At 41.0% G+C, this 25,495-nt stretch overlaps 1 protein-coding gene across 9 annotated transcripts in view; it reads left to right on the top strand.

Moving 5' to 3' along the window:
* The first annotated feature begins 4,333 nt into the window (after positions 1–4,333).
* The window catches only part of LOC129728740 (tyrosine-protein kinase Fer), a 102,798-nt gene continuing 81,636 nt past the window's right edge, over positions 4,334–25,495 (top strand). For 4 of the 9 annotated variants that reach the window (XM_055687642.1, XM_055687584.1, XM_055687526.1 and 1 more), the window contains exons 1-3: positions 4,334–4,474; positions 8,571–9,512; positions 22,239–22,429. In XM_055687642.1, coding sequence (XP_055543617.1) covers positions 9,317–9,512; positions 22,239–22,429 — 387 coding nt within the window. In that variant the 5' untranslated portion in view covers positions 4,334–4,474; positions 8,571–9,316. Of the gene's footprint in view, positions 4,475–4,844; positions 5,340–8,570; positions 9,513–22,238; positions 22,430–25,495 lie in introns of those variants that run through there. The other 5 variants (XM_055687369.1, XM_055687318.1, XM_055687220.1 and 2 more) reach the window with 5 other exon arrangements.

The raw sequence follows: 25,495 nt of genomic DNA, 5'->3' as shown, positions 1-25,495 counted from the left end.
TTAGAAGGTGCAATACGAAGGGCAGGTGTGCAGAAGAGCGGAACCATCATCACAAAGTCCCACATGCTTCTAGGCTTTGCGAACGACATTGATATAATTGGTGTTAACCGTAGAACAGTTGAGAAGTCCTTTACGGCTCTCAGAAGGGAAGCTGCGGGAATTGGACTCACAACAAAACACTGCCAAAACGAATTACGTGGTGACTGGCAAAAAGCGTGGTAGTTCTGCGAGTGTTGGTGCTGCGGTGGATGAGGATAGTGGTTCGAAGTGGTCGACGAATTAGTTTATCTCGGTACTCTCGTAACATGTGACAACGAGTAGAACTGCGAGGTGAAGAGACGGATTGCGGCAGCGAATAGGGCTTATTACGGATTGCGTAGCCAGCTGCGATCAGTTCGAATTTTGCACTCTATAGGACTCTGATCCTACCGGCGGCGCTCCACGGACATGAATCGTGGACGTGAAAGGAGGCCGATCGACGGGCGTTTGGGGTCTTCGCGCGTGGAATCCTGCGATCAATACTTGGTGGGAAACAAGAAAACGGGGTGTGGCACAGGTGCATGAATCACGAGAACCGGATAGAGGCCGACGACTTCGTTTAATCGTTTTTATCCCAATCGTGGTGAATATAATAACTTTCAGTACCAGCGAAAGCACTGAAAATCTGTTTTAGGAGAGTATAAACTGTGTGTGAATATCAACCAACAATTTAAGGCAGTGTATGGCAATACATCAATTTTTCTAACGGGTGACAACAAAAAATCTGGATTTTTTTCGGGACTCTTTTACTCTACAACAATTGCACTTAGAGAGGAATGACAATAGGTATATGAAAACTCTATCTTTCCTCTTTATGCCTGTATTTTTGGTTTTGTTTATGCATGCTCAGTTCGGTTCAAACTGGCGTCCAAACCACAAGCATTCCGCAAGCGCATTGTACAGTTCGCTATGAACTGCACAACAATTTTGGCAAAAAGTTCATGGTAAACCATTTTGAAAGCGAAAATTTTCCGGTTTTTATTATGTATGGCTTCCTGCGACCTTCAACTATAATCCGCCAGGAAGGTAGTGGGAGACTGGTCAGAAAAAGAATTTTTCCTTTTTGTCAAATCATGGTTCAAGCCTTGTGGTTTGGCTATCAATCAAAATATATACCAGAATGAATGTTTGAACAACATTATGATTCCATTTCTTCCAGAATACGATACAGACGAAAAGTATGTGATTTGGCTAGAGAAAATATTATCACAGCACGTCAAAAAAACACAAATGTTTCTGAACAACATCTCGACTTCAAATACGCAAACCAACAAACCCACCTCAGTGTCGTCCAATCGAAGATTTCTTTAAGATTTTGAGTTCCCTCGGTGCAAGATTACCTGGAAATCAACGAATAGCGAACAGTCGATCATTGAGATGCATTCGAAAAGCGAACTTGAAGGCCGTACAACGCTCTTATTTTGGCATCATGATGTCGTTTTCGTTTTCGCGGTGTAGCTACACACGGACTACACTTTTGACACCGTAACTGTTTTATTTGACTTTCCGGACCCCTTTACTACCCTTTTTCTGCCTCGGACTACACCCGAAAAAAGCAGAGTGTACTGTAGGAAGTTACCAACCAGAGCCTGACAAAGTCATTTTCAATTGACAATTATCAGGTTATAGTGACGCTTTGACCCGTCGCTTTCAATTAAAAAGCTTTTGTATCATTTTCGAGCACTTCGTGAGCCACATGACACTCAGTCGAAAGCTCTTGCTGTGATTCTGACAACTGAAGGGCTTGAAATTGATACAAACGCTTTTCAATTGAAAGCGGAGATTATCACCATCACTCTCACATGACGATTCTCAATTGAAAATGACAATGAGTGCTGACGGAGACAGAAGGCTTCCATACAGTATTTCACGCATGTATATAGGAAAGAGGGAGGAAATATTGATCGGAGCTTGCGTAACGTATTTATTGGATGCCATTGCCGTTCTAACTGCGGCTTGCGGTATTAGAAAACTATGATCAAACGACGCGATGCGGTGCTAATTTCAATTGGGTCCTAAAGCTATACCGGTTTTTATACATCATTTGAAAAAGCCGCGTTTTCTGAGCAAAACGTGATTCTGATTTTTAAAAAACATTAGTTTTTTCCTCCGATTTTCAAATGAAGAATAAAAAAACTGCTCGAAAGGTCTTAGATGACGTTTCGCCTATGTACGGTATATGAGAGAACAGATTTTTATCCTTCATTTGAAAATCAAAGGAAAACGATAAACATTTTTAAAAAATCACGTTTTGCTTAGAAAATCACACTCTTCCAGCTGATATATAAAAATCAAAAACCGTTTAAAACTTTAGGACCCCATTGAGACGCTAAAGGAAAGGAAAGAGTCCCTATCTCCGTGACTCTGAAGAAAGACCGTGAAGAAAGAGGAAAAGAGAGAAAGAAGTGATTCGTTGACAGTAGCCGAAAAGAATCAAGGGAAAATGAACTGTTCGAACCGAAATGACAGCGCGAGTATATCAGTTTCATTGTTTTGTTCCGAAAATTTAGAGCCCTGTTACCAACACATTCACACGTATGTGTCAAAACTGGTTTGTTTTGGTTCTCGTTTCACGTGGTAAAGTGTCAGGTAATTTTTTTTCAGTACATTTGCGAGATGGACATAGGAAATGGAAACGATACAAAATGACTATGGCGATAATGACCAAAACAAAACAAATTGACATCTACCCCATTATTACGCATACCAATGCAACTACACTGAAAATGTTTCATTTGAAACTGCAAAGTGTAGTCCGGAAAAGTGTAGCTACACCGCGAAAACGAATTCGACATAAGATAACTTCGTCGGGCGGTCGATAACGGACTTTTGCCAAATGTTCAATATTTTTTGTTAATTCACAATGAATGTATCTTCATGAGAAAAAATTAGTTTCTCTTCAAGTTTTTTCACTTTTCTGACAGCTGTAGAAAAAAATTCCAAATTTTTAGTTGTCACCCGTTATAGCTCGAATTGCTCAAACTAACAGTTACATTTATCCTCTAGGTTGCAGAAAATGCAACCAATAGGAGAAAATGTATATAATATTCGTAAGCGCTCGCTATTGTGGTAAATCTAAACCACAACTTTCACGTAAGCTAAGTTTACGGTATCCCCGATTTCCGCCTAAAGCCCTATTTAGAGTTCCAAGCGAAGTGAAAGTCTCATACAAAATGTTAACTTTTTCACGCTCGTGAAAAATGCAACCTGCAAAAATTTCACTTCGCTTGGAACTGTAAACAAATTCGATCCAGCGAAATCGAAGGTTGTGGATCTTATTTTTTTCACTGGGGTTTACTTTTTTCACGCATGCAAACGCATGTCAGTTGCAACCAATTTTCATTTCACTCGGAGTGTAAACTCGTGAATTTCGCTTTACTTAAACTGTAAACTGCAGGCTGGTGAAATACCTGCGTGTTTCACAAACGGGTTTTCACGACAGATTTCGCAAGCGAAAATTTACGCTTTTTCACTTGTCAACTTTTTCACTTCGCTTGGAACTGTAAACTATGCTTAAAGCCCTAATTAGAGTTCCAAGCGAAGTGAAAATCTCATACAAAATGTTCATTATTTCACGCTCGTGAAAAATGCAACCTGCAAAAATTTCATGTCGCTTGGAACTGTAAACAAATTCGATCCAGCGAAATCGAAGGTTGTGGATCTCATCTTTTTCATTTGGGTTTATTTTTCTCACGCATGCAAACGCTAGTGAAAAAGGCAGCAGCAAGCGAAAACTTGCGTGCGTTTTTATTCTGTCAGTTGCAACCAATTTTCACTTCACTCGGAGTGTAAACTCGTGAATTTCGCTTTACTTAAACTGTAAACTGCAGACTGGTGAAATACCTGCGTGTTTCACAAACGGGTTTTCACGACAGATTTCGCAAGCGAAAATTTACGCTTTTTCACTTGTCAAATTTTTCACTTCGCTTGGAACTGTAAACTATGCTTAAAATTAAAATAGTTGTAACAGACAATGTCCATTATATCGAAAAATATTTAAACATTTTTTTTTTGGTGGCTGAATACGGTCCTGCTACGCCAACGGAACAGCTGATGTGCATTTCACGCGATGCTTATTTTGGTTATTCGTTCCCGGTTCTACTCGCTATGGAGAAGCTCTCGCTCTCTCCGGCGAAATTTCTTCTTGGGTTTTGTATACGCTCTTAGATGCAGATATTCTCTCGCGACCACGCACTTCGCAGCTAGCAGATTGAATTCATTCATTCGTGTAGCAGACTTTCGACAGGTCGGACGCGTGTCGGTTGCGATCGTACTCACGTTTTCGGAAAAGACTGTTTAGTGTATTCAACTCCTGTAGCAGTGTGCTGCACTCCGTGCTACACTTCCTTCTTCGAGTTAAGTTTGTGCAGTTTGTGTGTATCGGCAGCATGGTGTCTTGAGAGAGCGTGGGAGGTGAAGAGCTGTGAAACGAAAGGTTTGTGTTGTTTATTTTGCCCGTTTGGCTACCATCGTAGCCGTTTAATCCACGAAAACAGACAGTGGAAACATCAACATTAGAAACGTACCCACAGAAGAAAAGCATCTAAGCTGAGCAGTGTGCTGGAATCGGCCAACCAGTGTCCGGTTTTTTCTCTGTTTATATTGGGTTTCTGTTATTTCTTCTCGCTGTTCGGCTGTCGGTTGATCGGGATAATAGTAGTATTTGTGATTGGGTTCACCCACAGTGATGTGCTATACATTTGAAATACCATAGTGTTCCTGCATTGCAAGTGTAGGTACTGTTGATTTGTGGAAATATCCTAATTTGTAATAGAATTAAATAAACATCGCCGATGTCGAAAACAATTGGTTTGCAAATAGAACAGGTGTAAGCGAGTCTTACAAAATGTGATTTGCTACGCCAGCTGAGCATACAGATGATTTATCAATGTCTAGACGTGTTGTTAACTCTAGTCCGAAGAAAGTGCAATAATCAAACCAGTGATCAAGTAAACTAACTCGAAAGAAAGTGATTTTAAATTTAGAAATAAACAAGAAGTGTCAGTGTTAGCCAAGTTTTTTCGGGGCGCGGTGTCGGTGTTTATTCGTGGCAATGATTCAATAGCGACCATTTTTATATTTCATCACCATCACTGCCGGATGGGCGATGAAAAAACCTCTAGCACAACATACCGGCTCAGGCAGACATCGGCCATCACTTTTTGCTCACATGTTTGTACCGCACAAGGTACAAGGCAAAAAGCATGTTTAATGAAAAAAGGAACTTTACTACCTATCGTCTCCGAATGGAATTCATACGCGTAACGGATGGTTGCAAGTACACATTTTGAATATCAGCAGTAGGTACTCGAGTTGTCAGTCGTGAAATGAAGCAGTGCAGTAGACAGACGTCAAAAATAAATTTTGAAGTAAACTCTAGCTTCATCCAACTACAGAGAAAGTTATCTTTGAAATTGAAACCGTTCAATTTTTTTAACATAACACAACAAAATTTCTGTTATTGTCATCATTTTTATTGATTTATATTCAATTTGATCATTTTATCATCATTTTATCATTTGATTGGAAATCTCCGCTTGTTAGTACAGTTCTATATACGAATTTTTGCTTTCAATTACCTCTTTTTAAGTCCTGGTAGTAAAGTTGGTACAAAACCAGTTGTAACAAACTTCTAAAGTAATATTTCGATCAGTTCTAAAAAGTGTTATCACTTCTCGAGTCAAATTGATGAAGCCTAAGTTCAAATATTTTCTACATCAGTGTTGAACATTTTTTAGTTTACGGTAAATATTTTCTACATCAGTATTGAAAACTAATTTTTGATTCCGTACTGGTAATTTTAAATCCATTGAAATCTGTTTTCAATGTTTGAACTGTTTTTTTTTTGTATGCAAGCAAAACAAATATGAAAGTTGAATCCGTCTCGTATGTGAAAACTCGAAAATTATTCGAAATAAAATATTCATCGAAAATTTTGGTAATCATCTCGGGTTCGAGCTTTTTTATCTAACCAAGTACCAAGTACCCAGAACATCTTGAAACGGGTAAAACACCAACATTGAGGCAAGATTTTCTTCCAACTCACGCCGTGGATGATTTTCCTGAAATTTGATCGCTGTGATACGAAGAAGACTAGTCGAGAGTTTCTCAGAGTAAGTGGTTCCTAATTGCAGCTTTACCTTCACTAGTTGTGCTGCCATGAGAGATATCTAAAGGAGGAATATCTAAAGAAGCAAAACATATTCCCTGCTTGTTGGCTAGAACCAGTTCTTCGAGTACCGAAAAGGTGGCAGGGCCAGGCGGAGAAACGGCCCCACAGACTGCTTTATGCTGGACCCGTGTGGAAGGTAGCAAAGTCTAAATTTGAAGTGCCCGACCGATGGCGCGCTGCGGAACCGTATGCAAGTATGGGTATCGGTGTGAAAAGAAGCCGAAGAAAAACACAATCAGAACCTGATTGACTTGATTTTCCTGCTTTCTGAGTTCCATGCGGGTATGCACACAAACACACTACAGGTTCGCTGGTTGAGACTTTGGAGTTCAAATGGCCGCGGCAGCAGCGACAACCACAGGGTAGATGGAGTAGTAAACGCGCCGTACTGTGGAGCTTCCCGGAGGTGGTCTCATACGCTGTATGTGTGCAGGCTTTTTTTGCCAAAACAAAGCGCCGTGTGTATTATTAAATATTGCGATGAACGATGTTGGCTCGCTGTGCGAATAAGTTGGGCAGTATCTAATAATAGGGGATAATACTACGGTTGCGTTAAATTAGGTCATATGGTAAAATTGAAATTGTCGCTTGTATTCCGCAAGTATTTTGTGCAACTGTATGTAGTTCTTTGAAATTTAGTACTGCTCCGAGTAATGAATTTCCAAGTATGAAATATATTCTGGATTATACTTTATATACATAGGCATTGGTACAATATTTGCTCAGCTCAGATAAACGATTCAAAATGAAGAAAAATACCGCACACTACATATATGAACATAATTCTCAGTTTAACTATGCACACGAAGGCCTAGCTTGAATGATTTAAAATCGCAACAAAAATAACAAAACTCAAAACTGCAAGCTTCACCAAGAAAGCAACCGAACAGCAGAATGAGAGACAAAAACAAAGAAATAACAACACAACATCAACCACTACAATAAAACCCGAAGTATCCAACCAAGTCAGCGGAAACTTTGCTTCGCACCTTCCCGGCTCGGCAACCCCCTGCGTTGATGAAGATGAAGCTGTACTCTGGAATGGAAGCTTTGCGCCCGATGATGTCGACGGTGGTGGGTTATTTTATTCTTCTCAGAAGACGCACAAAACCGGAGCGATACCGTGATAAGTTAGCTTGCTGCAAACATTGTTGGTACAAGCTGTGCGGTGTGTTTACTTACTATGCCTACCAACCGACCAATGAGTGGAGCAACGAAAGCAACAAGTTGGGGTTAATATCCTAGAGACAAGACGGATGGATGAATGCTGGGATGAAAAAATGTGTGTAGCCATCCAACAACTAAGTTAACTCATAAAAAGAGCCTCACGTTAATGGTCTCTGACGGTTCGGGAGGTATAGCAGCTTCAATAACAGCGTATTGGCAGTTGGCAAGAAATCCTTCTAAGAAATCGGAATAGAACAATATAGGCTAGTAACAGTATTATTTAAAACAACAGTTTTGAGACGAAATGTGACGAGGGGGAAGGTGGGGAGTTAGGCCAAGCTACGTAGCAAATATAACACTAAGAAAAAATTTTTGATTTCTTCTAGTTGTTCTTTTTTGTCACTGTTTTGTCTGTTTAGGGTCATTTTAATTGCTTTCTTGTTTTTTGTTTTTCACTTCATTTGTCATGGGGGGGGGTTGTTATGAAGCTAAGTAATAATCAAGAGGGGTGTCTGACACTTTGTGACGAAATGCCACGATGGAGGAGGGGGGTCAAAAAAATTTAACTAGTACTAAAGCTACTACACGAGAGTTTGAGAAAATATAAAAGTTTTCATTTTTCATAAAAGCAATAACAATGATTTAGCCAAGAGACAATGACAATTTTTATCAGCTGTTATTCCAGGGAGTGAAGACAGAGGTGGCAATAAACTGCTTTAGCAAGAGAAAAAGCTCACTATGGTATTTCGAAACATAATTTTTTCGAAGCTAACAATTTCCATGGTTAAGGTGAACATTGTATCGAACGTTGAAACGGTGAATCATACTCGAGGAGTCCATTGTATGAACTTTTTTTGATCTGCATGCTTGTTATAGAAATCCATATGAGTTTAGATGAAATTTGCTAGATACATGCCGAAGAGAATATGACACTTTTCATTACCATTTTGTCTATGAGTGACTGTATTCCAGTAATTAAAGATCTACTAAAAAGTGACTGTTTTCGAGTGAAGTTCTGCACTCTGCAACAAGTTGAGATAAAAAGAGTAAATGAATATTCCAAAAATTTGGTAAAAAGAAGGTGATATAAGAATTAACAGTGTTAATATTGCCTGTTACTATAGTCGATTGCGGTTATAGTTTATAGGACGCTAAAATTATATGCTAATTAGAATCGTTTTTTGTTTCGCAGACTTTTATTCATCGACAACATCTGTCTGTTGGACTTCAGCACATTGATGTCGACGAAGAAAGAGAGGTCAACCAGCCTGTGAGTTCCAGGTACACACAAGCGGGGGGTTGTGACGGCCGTTTTTCTCCTTCCTTCGAAACAAAAAAAAACACTTGGTAGTGTGGCCGAAAGAAGTACAGCCGGTGGGATTGAGGATAGTGTAGTAAAAAGTGCAATTTGTCGTTTGATGATGTGACAGGAATACGCGATAACCAAAAACGGCACGTCTCGTAGTTACTAGCTGCATCGGTGAAAGAAAAAAATTGTAAGAAAAAAAATGACACAAAACGTCGTTTAACGGTGAAGTATCCCCAGCAGCGGGGCCGAAGTGAAAGACTACGCAGTGACGGTTCGCTTTCACTGCGCTTGCCGGTGTCACTTCACAGTCTGTGTGTGCCTTGTGACAGCAGGTCCAGTTTGGATGATAACCATAACCTGTTTTTAATTGTCATCGAAAAACAGTGATTTGTAGGAAACAACTTAACAACGGGAGCACGCTGGAAATCGAGGAGTTTCATTCACTCTGTTCACTCTGTTCACAATCGAATAAAGTAAAAAAGCAGCGAAAAATAATTCCGAATCGCAAAGTGTTCCATGCAGATGTGCAAAGTGAATGAGTGTCAATAGGTAATCAAAGAGTAGTGAAAAAAGTGTAACATCGTGTGAATGTTAGTACAGAAAGGTAGAGTGTAACTAGAGCAGCTGAAATGGGGTTTTCATCGGCATTGCAAGGCAGGGCGGCACATGAAGCGCTGCTGAATCGCCAAGAAGCTGAATTAAAGCTGCTGGAAACGATGAAGCGCTGCATGATACAGAAGAGCAAATGCGACAAGGAGTACGCGGCTTCACTAGCCGCCGTCACTCAACAGGGCCTCAAGATCGACCGCAGCGATGACTTACAAGGTGAGACTAGGTTTTGTGCTATAGGACTTCATTGAAAGTTTTCGCTTCAATATACATAACGTTGATGTTTTATTTATATTAGTTTAAAGTTTTTGTTTTAACCTAATATAACAACTATCATCAAAACGAAAAAAACATTTAAAGTTTTTTAAATTTTATTTCGCTAAAAGCTAAAAGCCTTCATAAAAAAATAATAAATAGAATAGTGAAATGAATCGTTAACTTTTGATTCATCCGGTTGTTTACAAAGAAGAATAGTTGAGTTTTAAAATATCACATTAATTTAAAAATGCCGCTTATTCCACTCAAACCTCACGTAATTTTAGTCAAAAGACTTGTTAAATTGAACCAATTCATTGTTAGAAAAACCACACAGCGAGTAATGAAGTGAAGGTTTTCCTAAATAAAATAATGCTTAGGTGTAACGAGTCATAGCTTCATTTTACTTTTTGAGTTGTCATGAGAAGGTACGCTCCTTCTGAACCCTAGGTGTGAGTGTACCGTATTAAATAATGGAGACTCTTTACGAATTAATTTAAAAAATACCTCATCCGGAAGGTCCCGCATACTCGTAAAATTACAAGCATTGCAACTAAACTACATTGCACTAAACTTAAAATGTAGTCTTGTCATATATTGGCACGTCTTTAACTGTAATGCCGTTTCTCTCTGTAGTTAGTAACAGCCACTCCAGTGACTAAGTTTTTTCTGTTTCACGCTGATGTAAAAATCCACGTTCAAAAAAGCAGGGTCCCTCTACAAGGCCAAATCTGCCTTTGAACGCAACGTCGATCCAGCAGCGCTTGAATCAGATTAGAGGGGACCTGGACAATCAAAAAGAAACTGTCGCATAGATATGTGAAGGTGGGGTATATTCCAAAAAAACTACTCGGACATAGAATTGTCAATACAGCAACTGATTGCAACGCAAAAAGTTGTTCTGTTGTAAGGACGCTACGTATTTACAATGAGACCAACAGTATCAGTAGTATATTTCGTTACGAAACTGGACCCTATATAGGGTGAAAACAACACTAATCAAAATATCCCAGACCGACCGACGCCCAGAATACTAAAATGACTCATTCAAAAAGAAAACAAAACAAAAATAGCTCTTTTACAGACAACATACCTTACCTTTCCAACCAGACGAGAGTCGTGGTGGCTCGTGCTATATCAAGAAGTGGTCGCCATGTTGCTCGGTTTTGGGCTGTGTTTCGCCAGTTCCCCAGGCGCAAGTCTCTTTAGATCAGGTCGAGCCATCGTGCACGCTGTGCCCCTCTATTTCTGATGCCGACAGGGTTGAAGAGGAGACGTGGTATCACAGTGTTGCCGTCCAGCATCCTGACGACATGACCAGCTCACCGCAAACTTCCGTTCGAAATCTCCAAGCGCGTTAAGGTTCTCCGCGAAAAGCGTTGTTGTCCCGATTCCGTAGAGGACTACCGGTTTTATCAGGATTTTGTACACTTGCACTCAACTCGATCGAAGTGTCTTCCGAAGTGGAAAGTAGGCACGATTTCCAGCCTGGATGCGTCACTGGATCTCTTTGCTGGTGTTATTGTCGGTGGTCACCAGTGACCCCAAATACACGAACTCGTCGATCATCTCAAGCTCATCGCCGTCTACAGAGACTTTAGTTGGGAGGCTGATGTTATTCTCCTTGGAGCCCCTCGCTCGCATGTATTTCGTTTTCGACGCATTCACACGCAATCCGATTCGTCCGGCTTCGGCCTTCAGTCGGACGTAAATTTCCTCCGCTGTCGCAAAGTTACGTGTTATGATGTCAAGGTCATCGGCGAAGCCCAGAAGCTGAACAGACCTTGTGAAAATCGTGCCCCTCGTGTCGATGCCCGCCCTTTGCATCACACCCTCAAGAGCGATGTTAAAAAGGAAAGTCCATCACCTTGTCTTAACCCTCTGCGCAATTCGAAGTGACTCGAGAGTATCCCCAAAACACGCATGTAGCACATCACTTGTGCCATGATGGCCTTGATTAGTCGAGTCTGTTTATCCGAAATCCGTTGTCGTGCATGATCTGCCATAGCTGCTTTCGATCGACTGTAAAGTCGATGAAGATGTGATGTGTGGACAAGTTATACTCGTGATATTTTACAGAAATGTCGGATCGAGAAGATCTGGTCCGTAGTGGTACGGACTCCAATGAAGCCCGCTTGGTACTGTCCCACGAACCTCCTGGTTGAAGGTGATAGACGACGGAACAAGATCTGTGTGACATATCGCGGTAGTTGCGGCTCTTCAGCTTGTCGCCTTTCTTGTGGATGGGGTAGACAACTCCCTCCATCCACTCATCTGGCAATTTTCCTCCTCCCAAATCCTGGAAATGACCTATTGCAGCGCTCTAGCAAAAGCATCATATGAAGAAGACTGGGAACTCTGCCTGAGATAGAGTGACAGTTTTGGCAGCGCAGTCTGTTGAGTAAAAGTGGAACTGACGCATGCTGGCGATGCGAATGCAAGCCGAACGCACAGGCTGGACCACCACATACGCACACTCTATCTTCGCAGCGATGTAATTACCAGCACTCTTTTTTTTTACTTTCGCTTATTTACCGTCGGTCTAGTTCCGCCACTGTTGTGGCCAATCACCGACGCCCAGGGAGACGACTCCACACCCAGGACCCTAACTCACGACCCGTTTATTAACGGACCGGCGCCAACGGCTTTACTTCCTCATGCGATGGAAGGCGTGATCCCAGAGATTTTTCGCCTCAGAAAATCTCCCGGTGTCGGCTAGGATTGAATCTAGACCAGTTGGGTTGGTTGTGAGTGGATCACGCCACCTCACAACCATCGACACCTATGTCGGCGGTGGGATTCGAACCCAGGCGTCGAGCGTGGTTGGCGGAGACGTTACCAACCACACTAGGCCCCCGCTCTTATTACCAGCACTCTCATAGCAAACCTTTAATAGATGCAGTGCGCTGTTTGATTTGACGCTTGTAATTTGAATGGGATCGATCCAGAGATGCCAGTCTTCTTGTCATGATGTTTTTGGCTTTAGCCAGTGCCTCTCTCCTATGTTTAAAGAGCTCGCTCGGCAGTCCGTCTTTACCTGCGGCTTTGGTTCCCGATCTCACGAAGAACTTCATGAACATCGAGTAATGGTACTCGGTCATCTACTAGTTGTGCTCCTAGGTCAGCTCCTGCTCCGCTTCTGTTTACTGTATCGCCATTCAGATGTCCATCGTAGTACTCCTTCCACCTGTCGACCACCTCGTTGATATCCGTGAAAAGGTTCCCATCCACGTCGTTGTACATGTCTGCTTGCGGCACATAGCCTCTGCGAGACTGGTTTACCTTTTCATAGAACTTCCGCGTATTACTGGCACGGCACAGCTGCTTCAGTTCCTCATTTTCACGATCCCCTTGCTGGCGCTTCTTCCGTCTTAAAATCGTGGTCATGTCGTTTCGTGCCCGTATATAATTGGCCTTGTTCTCTCTCGTATTTCGTATATCGGTATATCGCCCTTGTCCGGTTCTTCTCATTCACCGCTGCCTCGCACTCCCCGTCATACCAGTCGTTTCTACCACTCGGTGCTTCCACTCCTAGCGTTGCCGTTGCGGTCCCCCCGATAGCTGTGCGAATGCTACACCAGCCGTCCTCGAGAGACGATGCGCCAAGCCCCTCCGCCGTGGCTAGTACCGCTTCGAGCTGTTGCGCGTATTCCTCCGCAGTCTGGAGGTCCCGGAGCAGCTTGATGTTAAGCCGCGGGGTTCGGCGATGTCGAGCGTGGTATTACTTACTTTACTTTTAAGGCGACAGACCGATTATGGATCCAGTGCCGAATCCAGAATACGTCGCCATGTCCTTGGGTCTTGGGCTGCTATCCTCCGATCGCCCCTAACACCTATTTCGCGAGCATCCTCGTCGACAGCACACATCCAACGAGTGCGGGGTCTACCTCGAAGTCGACGACCTCTATCGGGATTCCTGCTAAATATAGCCTTCGCTTGGCGCTAATCCGGCATTCTCTTTACATGCCCAGCCCACTGAAGCCTGCCGTGTTTTATCCGCTTGGCTATATCCGCCGATTTGTATGCCTGGTAAACTTCATGGTTCATGCGTCTGCGCCAAACACCATTTTCTAGTTTGCCGCCAAGGATTGAACGCAAAATCCTACGCTCAAAACACCTAGAGCTCGCCGATCAGCCTCTTTCAGCGTCCATGATTCATGGCCGTAGAGAGCCACCGGGAGAATCAGTGTTTTATAGAGTGCAAGTTTAGTACGGATTTGCAGACTGCGGGACCTTAGCTGGTTACGTAGTCCGTAAAAGGCCCTGTTTGCGGCTGCTATCCGCCTCTTTATCTCACGGCTAACCTCGTGGTCACATGTCACTAATGTTCCCAGGTAAATAAATTCGTCGACTACTTCAAATGTTTCCCCATCTAGCACCACCGCAGCACCAACCTCCGACGGACTACCACTCACTCTGCCGGCCACCATGTATTTCGTTTTGGCAGAGTTTATGACAAGCCCTAATCTCGCAGCTTCTCTCCTAAGAGTTCCGAAGGCCTCTTCCACAGCTCTACGGTTGATACCAATGATGTCGATATCGTCCGCAAAACCGAGAAGCATGTGAGACTTCGTAATGATGGTGCCGCTTCTCTGCACACCAGCCCTCCGTATAGCACCTTCCAATGCAATGCTGAACAATAAGTTCGACAGCCCGTCACCCTGCTTCAAACGATCTAACGTCACGAACGAGTCCGATATCTCACCGGCTATCCTGACGCTTGATGTAGAACCTTCAAGGGTGGCACGTATCAGCCTAATCAGCTTTGTTGGGAAGCCATGTTCAATCATAAACTGCCATAACTCATTTCTCTTGACTGAATCGTACGCTGTCCTGAAGTCTATGAACAGATGGTGCGTCTGCAAGTTGTATTCTCGAAATTTATCGAGGATTTCGAAGGTAAACATTTGGTCCGTCGTGGAGCGTCCCCCTCGAAAACCGCATTGGTAATCGCCAACAAAGGTCTCCTGCAACGGCCTCAGTCTGTGGAACAGGATGCGGGAGAGAATTTTGTACACGGTATTGAGAAGAATTATTCCCCTATAATTGCTACAGTCCAGGCGAAGGCCTTTTGTGTAGATCGGGCATATGAGACCCTCCAACCAGTTCGAGGGCAATTCTTTATCAGACCACACTCTCAGCATGATCCGATGGATGGCACGATACAGCTGTTCGCTCCCGACTTTGAAGAGCTCGGCGGGAATGCCGTCCTTCCCGGCTGCCTTGCAGTTTCTCAGCTCTTTCACTGCTTTCTTCACCTCGTCCATGGATGGTGGATCCACAGCTTGACCATCATTCTCAATAGTCATCCTGCTTCTTTCGACTCCACAGTTTCTCTCACCGTTCAACAGCACACTGAAGTGTTCCTTCCAACGCCTGGCCACCTCTGTTTTATCGGTTATCAGGTTCCCCGTTGCACATGACAGGGGCTGACACGTTTCAATTCCTGATTCAGTTGACCTTCTTGTAGAAGCTCCTCGCATCGTGCCTGGAGAAGCAACCTTCCGCCTCCGCAAGAATACGCTCCCAATGCTGTCGTTTCTTCCGGCGATGGAGTCTCTTTTCAGCGGCTCTTGCATCTCGATATCTACCCATGCTCTGACGAGTCACAGCCGTGGCTGACATGTGACCCCTGGCGCGGTTCTTCTCTTCCGTCACTCGCTGGCATTCAGCGTCAAACGCGTGGTATACGGTCGACAGTTTTGAGCACAAAGTTACTGCAACTAGTTGGTGGTCCGAGCCAATACCCGCACCGCGATTGGTGCGTACGTTTGTAATGTCTGAGAAGATCGATGAGAACATTGTCGATTTGGTTTGTTGGACGTTGGTGAGGTGTTCTCCAGGTAGATCTCGAAAATAAGTACTTCGGACTGCCAGTCCTCGGGAAGCTGCGAAATTGACACATCACTGGCCGTTGTCGTTCGTCACGGTTACAGACTGTGCGGGCCGATCACCGGCTTGTATGTCTTCCCTACCGATCTAAGCGTTCATGTCGCGCGCAGCTATGGTAGAGTTTCTCTAGCTGTGCGTAGAACGCTTTTTTCTCTACCTCGGGTCTTCGTGAGGTCAGTGAACATTAAGGCCAGTGTAGTGGTAGAACCGGCCGCAAGCTGATCGCCTGCCACTTGATCACACGACTCTCCATCCTGCCCAGCACTACCCAGCTCATTGGTTGTGCCGCCGCTCTGGTAGTACTGTGCCCTGCGGCCACAAATTCTCCTTACCTTCTTTCCTTTTCGGCAAATCCCCTGGAGTGCAATTATGTCGATGTGACGGGATTCTAGCTGATCCAGCAGAATCCGGTCTCCACCCGAAGTGTTCAACGGTCTACAGTTCCATGTACCGAGCTTCCAATCGTCGCCCTCATTTCGTCGCCTAGGTCGTTGCCGATTGTTCCGGTCCGAATTCAATTCTTGATTGTTTGTAGTATTTTATTTTTCGGCATGCTACCTTACTAGGACTTCGGATGCCTAGACACCGCATTTCGTAATTCAGCCGTCCGCTCTGGATCACACGCTATTTTTGCCGCCCCTAACATGGAGAATAGACGCTCAGGTAAGCTGCCATCCTTCCTAGGAGAATAGCTCCCCCTTCCCTGTCATACGACCAAGTTCCCACGGGTTCATCGATCTTCCCTTGGTTGCTCGTATCACCATCACGCTGTACTTTGTGAGAGATTCGCTCAAAGTTAACTGAATATCGCTTTTATTCAGAAGCTATGATTGAATCACGAATAAAATACTGGGTCTTGACATTAAATCGAGTAAGTCTGAGCAGGTGTGCTTTTTTGCAATCTCGCAGATGTGCTATTTTTACTAGCAACAAAATTAAAATACTACCTATTACGGAATTTATTAAACGTGATATCGTGGCGGCAGCCACACATGGAAAAACGAAAATATATATAGCTTCGTTATATTTTCCTGGAAACGTAGAGGAGGCGCCTCCACCAGAAGATTCAGCATTCGTGTAACTCTATAAAAGTTAAAATAAACCATATAAACATCATAGACTGCGATGCAAACGTATATCATATAGTATGGAGCAGCAACGAAATTAACAAAAGAAGTGAGCACCTGCCAGGATATATAACTAAAAATAATATAGATAGTTGTAATAAAGCTACTGACTTCACTTTCGTTCCATAAGACTAGAAGTGTTAGATTTACCACTCTGCAGTAACACCTTTCCGGAATATATACACAATTGACATGTCTCCAATGAGGTATCGCTATTCGACCACAGACACATTAGAGACATTATCAAAGAAACATTCCGGGACCCAAGTAAACGAGCTGGGGGCTATACTGTTTCAATGATTAAGCGAGACGTTACTTCCCAGAAAATACCATAACCACAAACAGAGAACTTGAAAACGTCTCTTACCAAGTAACAAGTAGATGTTCTATCACAAGATCATCTGAGTATCTAGACCTGTTGTGGGATAATTGCTTCCATTATGTAGAACATTTGTAGCAGAGCTCAGTGCTGGTAACGCGAAGGTCCTAAGTTCCTAGATATCGATGGCGCATTTGATAATATATCCCATAACTCAATGAAAGGTGTTATGATAACACTTTACACCGACACAACTATCGTTGATTGGATCTTTAAAATGTTACAAAAAGGAGAGATAACTTGCAATCATGGAAGAAGCTCAACAGTCACAATAAGGACCGCGAAAGGATGCCCACATCTCAACTGACCCAACTAGAATCACAAGGTATTGAGGTAACCTGTTTTGCTGACGATATAGCAGTTCCAGTTAGTGGAAAAAAATATGAGTACGTAAGAAAAGATAGACTACAACATGCTCAAAACCTAACTACAATGTGGTGTAAAAAGGAGAAACTATCAATCAATCCGAAGTTTACACGCAAGAAAAAAATCAAGAGTGCTGACTTATGTCTAAATTGAACGAAACTAGAACTTTCTCGAGAAGTCATTTATTTAATGGTAACTCCAGATAGCAAATTAAACTGGAGTTTACATATGAAAAAAGTAATGAGTAAGGCTGCAAGTGCTATACTGCCGGTACCCGCATAACTGTCCCATACTGATTTTGGTCACTTTTGAGTTATCATCGGGAATAGACTTAACTGTTATCATATTTTTTGGAAAAAAATTAAAATTGATACTTTTGTATGGAAAAACATGGAAAAAATACCAAGTTGTTTTTGTCCCATATTGAAAGTACCCGCATTACAGTCCCACTGCATAGTGGTGCAAATGGCAAACATATATTTTTGCTCCAGATTAGTGTATATCGGATTATTTTAGGCATATAGAAGTATGTCATTTAATTAACTAGGCTAGTGTTGTTTTTCTGTAGTACAATCTACGTTGCCAATGATACTGCCGGTTGCTGGTTGAATTTATATGTGATGGGACAAAATATGCGAGTACTTTCGAAATGTACCCGCATATTTTGTCCCATTTTGTCTTATTTTCAAGTTTTATAACGTAAAACCAGTTCCATCCATGGTTTTTTGTTCTCAACGATAAACTTGTGCTGCCATGAAACTGTTATGGTCGTTGGTTCTGGATGTAATTGCTGGAAATCCGAAAATTCACGGATAATATTAAATCGCCGTTTTCTCAACATGTTGTTTTTCATTATGGGACAGTTATCCGGGTACCGGCAGTATATGAATTAGTCAAAAAACCTTTGGTAATAAATAGGCATTGATTGATTTACTGGATCTAGGTATACGGTTATCGTTGGACCCAAAATAACATATGCGTCCTTAGTATGGTGACCAAAGACAAATCATAACTATGCTCAGAAAATGCTGGAAAAGTTGCAAAGGCATGCTGCACTTTCCATCACGAGAGCAATTCGAAGTACGCCCTCAAGGGCACTAGATGCTATGCTAAGCCTACTCCGAATGCATTTAAGTGTAAAATTGCAAGCAGAGAAATATAAACTAAAGCTACAGGGCACAAAAAATTATAATTAATGTATCGAAAAATTATTTTACATTTTATCTGTTCGTTAACTATTCACAATGACACTCAGTTATGTGGTTGAACAGTTTTTACTGTTTCAAATATAATATAAAATTGGTTTCTTTTCTTCTTTCACAGACTTCAACCCAGTATATGAAACTAAGACGTAATCCTACGTTTTAAATAAAAAAAGCACCTGGAATGTACGAAATAAATTCCACCTACTTTTTCTCACCATGTCGATATATATTGCAACAAAAAGCCAATTTTTTTTACTCAAACATAAACCAATCCATTGATTTTCCTTAATTGACAAGTAAATTCCTAGTTATCAAGACTAAATGGCATAAATTTGTGAAGAAAAAAAAAAGACTAAATGGCATGAATACTGCTCAAGTATCAAGCATAACGAAACAAGTGCTATGGTCTTCTACAGAGCTCATACTTTAAAATCAGTTTCAAATTGGAGTTGTTCCACTCACGATTGAGTGATTACGAATCCGCGAATCCTCAGTTACTGCACGAAGCAAACAATCAAGGAAAAAGACTTATCAACAACACTTTGATTTCAGTGTCTGGTACATGCGTTGTTTAGGAAGTCTGCACCTGTCACTGTCAGTACCGCACAAAACTGCTTACAACGGAGGAGTTCGAAACTGGCTCTTTTCGTTTACATAATATTCAACCGAAACCGGTCCCGTAAACGACGCGTCGCCAGCCGCTCTCGGATACAATTTAATGCGCAAAGAATCGAAACAAGCGGAAATGTCCGTATTGGTGCATAATCGTGGCCCGTGGGTCGTCAATTGGAGTTTGGCATGCAATGATGAGACAAGCGAAGGTTGACGTGTGTTGTACTGGGTTTCGAGCATCGCTTTCAGCCAAAGTGCGGTTGTTCAGTTACGGCTAATAAAAACTATGTCTTTGTGTTGATGTGTTATATTATACCATCGATTTTTTACACAAACAATGTCATTTCTCGCCAAACTTGCAAAAAGGGGCCATGTGACAGGATGTAAACATTGAGTAAATATCGAAAGAAAATCGCACAATAAACAAATTCTATTTTCTCAACTATTAAGTACATTACGGCTTTAAATCTGTTAATATTATCAAAGTGACGATTATCAGTCCAAAAGTAGGACGAATTGAACTTAGACGCTATTACTGCTCTATTAAATATAGGCTCTTTGAATAATTAATACTGGATTTTCTTTGAAGTTAATTTTTTCGATAGTTGTGATGGTTATTTTGATTATGTTGTGTAATTCATTACCAAAATTTACTCATGAGTTACCAACTTTCGCCTTCGTCGCATTCCTTAATTGCTACGATAAGGTCTATTGAAAGTCAATTACCACAAAAGATCAAAATAATGGTCGCAGTGGTCCAAATCTTACAAAAAAAAATTGAAAGTCAATTAGGTAAACTGTAAGAATATTTAATTTTTCCTTACAAACATGCAAACATATCTTAACAAGTTACGAAGTCATCATTTGTAATTGACCACTCAAAGTAATCGGAATATATATAGTTTGCTTGTCTTTCAGTCACGCGCACGACAAACGAAAGTTACTCAAATTGCCTTTTTCCCAAGCAAACTCTGAACCTGAGGTACACTAATGTATGTTATTTTTTTAGTGTAGCAACGCAAACACTCCTGTTCTGACTACAAGTTACCTTTGCTTTTAGTCCTCCACTCACCTCCTCTCGCCTGGTATGCAGAAAGTCGCAAGGAAATCAAAGCTAACTACGTCTTAACTAATATTCGGTACACGCGTTAAATTAGCACATGGCTATAGGTTCTGATGCAGGTGCATCGATAAGAACCGCCAAAAACGTAATAATGGGCGGAAGGCAGCAAAACACCATATCGAGTTTTAAGTTAAGCTTATGACGCGTGACAAGCCGCACTTGAAATCTATCCAACTTTCTTTCTCAAAGCTCTAACAAAATTTACAAAAATGTTCTCAAGAAGTTTTAAATAAAGATAGAGCAATATGACTTTTTTTCATATTTTTAAAAATAGGAAAGACATTTAACCTACACGAGGCATACTGCACATATTGTACCACAAATTAATTTTTTAAGTATACTACGACGTTCAAGATTAAGGAGAAAGGGATAATTTATTTGCTGATATGTGAAAATTTTAGCTGTTACAAAAAAATTTAGAGTATTAGATAAACCCATTCCCGACGGGTGACATTCAAACTTTGATTCAAGTTCAATAATTATACTAGAATATCTTCACGATGATATTATTCAGTAAGGTTAGAGAACAGATTGATCTTCAATATGCAATAAAGTTTGTGTTAATTGTTGATGAGTAATAAAAGTTTGAAGTACATTTTTCAGGTAAAAACTGATTTCTCTCCGCCGGGATCAGGTTAAGCTATTGGTCATTATTTTCAAACATTATGTACTATTTTGATTTAAGATATTTTTGAATATCGACATGAAATTTTCAGAGTTTCAAAAATTAAACATAGGTTTATCTACTCTACTGCAAATGCGCTACAGTAAGCCAACTTTTCTATTTTTTATCAAATAATATTTGTTTGTTTATGTAGAAGAAGACGAAAACAAAGAAGTAGACAAAGGTGGTAGTGATGGAATGAGGATTGTTATGTTGTTACGCAACACTAGAAAAGGTTACTGTGATGGAACGCAGATGACAGATGTTGCATGTGCGTCATTTATCATGTGTGAAGTTATATCGGGGTATTAGTTATTCCAAGCTTTGCTATTGTTAATAACAAATTGCAGAGACAAACTTTTGCATGTGTGAATATTTTTTTGAGCAATCCAGTATTTTTTCATGAGCAATGGTTTTTGTAAATTGTTTTTTATTTCAATCACATCCATCGTTAGGAAACAGTTTTTCGAAAATAATCAAAGAATGGAGAAAAAGTCTTTAGATATTGGAGAAAACAGCTATATATTTCAATTTCAATATATATATTTCAATATATATCAATATATATATTTCAAAAAAATAATTGAATACCAACTTTTAATAGTCCAAAATGCATTTGAAAGTGGCTAGCCACTACGGGCCAACTAGTTGGCTGATAACTAATTATAAAATATCTAAATTACAAGCAAAACTCCTCCTATCGAGCAAAAGCCTAAGCTTTTGCTTATAGAAACGCGTCGTAAGGCAGTTGTTTGGTCTACATAATGAAAGGTGCCCATCAACCAATTATGCAGATTGTGATTCAGGCCCTGCATATTTAACAATTCATCGCAATTGTGATGAATAGGAGTTTTTTTTTGTTTCGTTAAAAATAACCTCATAGAAGCATTATCTCTCAACTGGTACGATCCTGGCCTAACAAGCCAGTCGTCGTAGGTTCAAGTCTCGGCTCGGAAGAGTCTGCTAGTGTCAGTAACATCGTAGCGTTAGCGTCGCAATTGTCCTGTACACTAAGGCCGATCACATAGTAAGCTGTGAATTATGTGTATAAAAATCAGAAGGTCGAGTTTTATTCTATTGCCGTGTAAATTAGGCATAATTTTTTTTTAAAAAGCATTAAATCTTGATTCGTTTGCATTTGTCATACAAGTACTTTTCAGACGTTTTTCGAGATTTATTACAGGGTATCGCACTACGTCAGCAGTGTCATGCAAAACCTGCACAAGAAAACCATTGCCAAAGTAGTCAAATACCCTTATGATTTTCAGTTATGCACAATTACTAATTTGTTTTTATTCCGTTGTACTCTCCGTTCACAGGCAGTCACGTAACCCGTGCCTGGCGATCCTACCTAGAGGAGCTGGAGTACACAGCCAAGCAAATCAAGGCAAACGCCGAGCAGCTGGAAGCCGTTTGTCTGGACAAGCTGGCTCACTTGTACCAGGACAAACGTCGAGTGCGAAAACAGTATCAGGAAGAGCACACCAAGATTGCAACAAAATTCAGCCATGTAAGTACCTACTAATATACACATCTATCACGCGCTTTTAATGCTGTTCTCGGCTACCGATAAGATTGCGATTGTGCGAGAAAATTATGGGATGACTCATAAAGGTGCATAGGCAAACCCGTCGAACAAAAATACGGATCAAATGTGAATAGCGACAACGATGCTATTTTAACCTCAGTAAACTTAAAAAAATCCGTTATCAGAAAGAATGACGCACCATTTAAGAGCTACAACGCTAATATTTTTAAATGTTCCAACGAGGCTATTCGCAAACTTTTTCGAGTAACCACTTGAAGAAAATACCTTCATTCAAAAGTTACTTCGTCATTTCTGCAGAAACACGTCATTGGTTAGTAAGACGCAAAGGAAAAAAACCTTGTTGTATCTCACCAACAGTAGAATGCAGGTTGGCTACCAACGCGGATGCTCCGTGTTGCATTTCCCTTGTAGCATTTATAGTACACCAGCGTACCGATGTTTATGAGTGTTCTCTCTACATTGTACGCGGTCTCTTTCTCCACCTAGCCAAACCATGCACGGGAAACTACGGTCTATGAAAAACGATGTCCAACATGCGCTTTATTGCCTCTGCTGTTTTGTTATTGTTGTTGCTGTGGCTGGTTTTATTATACGTTTGTTGTCATCCATCCGACAACAGTAGACCCAACACACGGTTGGATACGAGCTCGACATTTACCGTTAAAAACATATACATTGCCAGTTTCGCACATTTATTCACACTCACACATCCAACACTAAATACGCTAGGGTAGCATAACCCATTTTTGTCAGTAGAAAAAATGGTTGTATAAACCGAATTCTTCAGAATTTCACCTACGTACGACCACGAAACAGCCTGCTGTTCGTTTTACGATCTGCTGTTACGACGACAGCTTGCTTCGAACGAAGATTCCTACTATTACTTGACAGCATGGTGAGAGAAAAAGTATACCGTAAGTTAAAGACGAGAGTGGGTTTGAGAATTTGCAAAATTACTGTCAACGAGTGGTGAGCGTCTTGATGCGCACCACACTGTGGGAGTACAATCGCACGTTGATGGGCATGGAACTCAGTAAATCAGCTCAGTAAATTTCTTCAGTTGAGTTCGATATATCCATATCCTACGTGAGTACTTTAGGACATATGTTATGTATATGCTACAAAAAATATTCAATATGGTTTACTTAGTGACGCTTTAAATCTTTTCTCTGTTAACTACGGGTTTGACGACATCAATTTCGCGTTTTGATAGGGTATTTAGCTTTATTGCACTATTGCATAGAAAACTTTAATAAATTTTGGGAAATTTGCCGAGGAACTCGATAATCCCGGGGATTCATATTTCTGTTATTTCCGAGTCACGAGAGAAGGTATTTTCCGGGAAATTGTTCTAAGGATTGCAAACCCTTAACTACAACACTTGTTTTAAACTATGTTTTTTATTATTATATATAATAGGGTGGGGAATCGTTATATGGAAAAAATGACTCTTGATAGCACAAAGCCAGAACCTAGTTTTTATGGTTCCATTTAGGACCCCAAACAATACTAAACTTACCGGAGGCCGATTGGTTTTGTCTCTGCTTGGCGCATTGCATTTCAAATTTGTTTGAAAATTTGTATGGGAAAACCTACTTTTTTGCATTTTGCTCCCTAGAGAGCTCAGAAAGGCTAAAACCATACGTTTAAAAACTTCGAAAGGTAGGTTTTTTGATGCTTAACAACTTTGCCGAAGACACTAAGGAGCTACGATGTCCATAAAAATGCTATAGCTGTTAAAAGCTGAGTATGTCGAACTAAATGCTGAAAATCATGTTTCCTGCCAACACTACCAGTGTACCGCCGTCTATCAGATATCTATCATAATTAACCTCTGCAACATGTTGTAAATCCTACTTGTGCCCTAAATATTGACCTAAATTTGTTCGTCTAGTCAGTGTATAAATTCGATACGAAAGGTTACTTCTGATAGCAATCCTACTGACGGCGGTACACTGGCAGTGTTGGCAAAAAAATGATTTTCAGCATTTGATTCGACATACTCAACTTTGAACGGTTATAGCATTTTTTCAGGACATCCTAGCTCTTTAGTAGCTTCGGAAAAGTTGTTAAGCATCTAAAATACTATACTTTCACGTAGTGTAGTGCATTATAAATGCTGAGCTGAGTTCCCCAGAAAAGGAAATGCAAAAAAGTGGGTTTTCCCATACAAATTTCCATACAAATTTGAAATGCAATGCGCCAAGCGGAGACAAAACCAATCGGCCTCCGGTAGTTTTAGGATTGTTTGGGGCCCTTAAATGGAACCAAAAAAACCTGGTTCTGGAAAATTGATCACTTTTCCCCACCCTAATATATAATGTTCGTGGTATAAACTATAACTCAAGAACCCTATGTCGAAATATTAACACTTATTCCCAACTAGTATAGCTAGTTTTGAATGATGAGCACAACGAAACAAAAAAATGCATCTTCACGCCAAAGTATTTTGGAATAAGACCCCTAAATTACAACTTCATCGATAAAATAGTTCCAATGCACATGCATTTCGAAAAAAGTTACTATTGCTACTGATACCCGCTACCACTGCTCCTGCTATCCGCTGTCACTACTACTGCTGTTAAGTGAGGACTGTCCTAGTCGCTGTCTAGAAGGCTATTATGTGCACCAAATAGTACCTTCCCAATTTAAAAGGGGCGATAACTTAATCTTGACAATTTTTAGGGTTTATACGGATAACAGAAGCTGTTCGGGTGTAGCATATTGCTGAAGAAAGAGACAATTCAGTACGTTCTGAGGAAAGACAAATTTATAACTGTTTCAACATTTGAAATAAAGTGTAATCAATGAAAGAGAAAATATTAACTCTTAAAATCGGTACCGTGGAATGGGGTGAAATTGATCAGTGGGGTGGAATTGATCACCTGAAAATTCGTGATAAAAAATACTAATCAAAAGATGTTAACGTGTCCTTAAACGCAACTTTTGCATGATTCACATACCTGTCAAGTTAACTCTTGCTTGCCCGGTGCAATTTTTCATATTTTCGGAAAAATCCTCTAACTC

The sequence above is a fragment of the Wyeomyia smithii genome, chromosome 1 (assembly GCF_029784165.1).
Source record: "Wyeomyia smithii strain HCP4-BCI-WySm-NY-G18 chromosome 1, ASM2978416v1, whole genome shotgun sequence".
In the NCBI taxonomy this organism is placed as follows: Eukaryota; Metazoa; Arthropoda; class Insecta; order Diptera; family Culicidae; genus Wyeomyia; species Wyeomyia smithii.
This window is presented reverse-complemented; position numbering and strand designations above follow the sequence as displayed.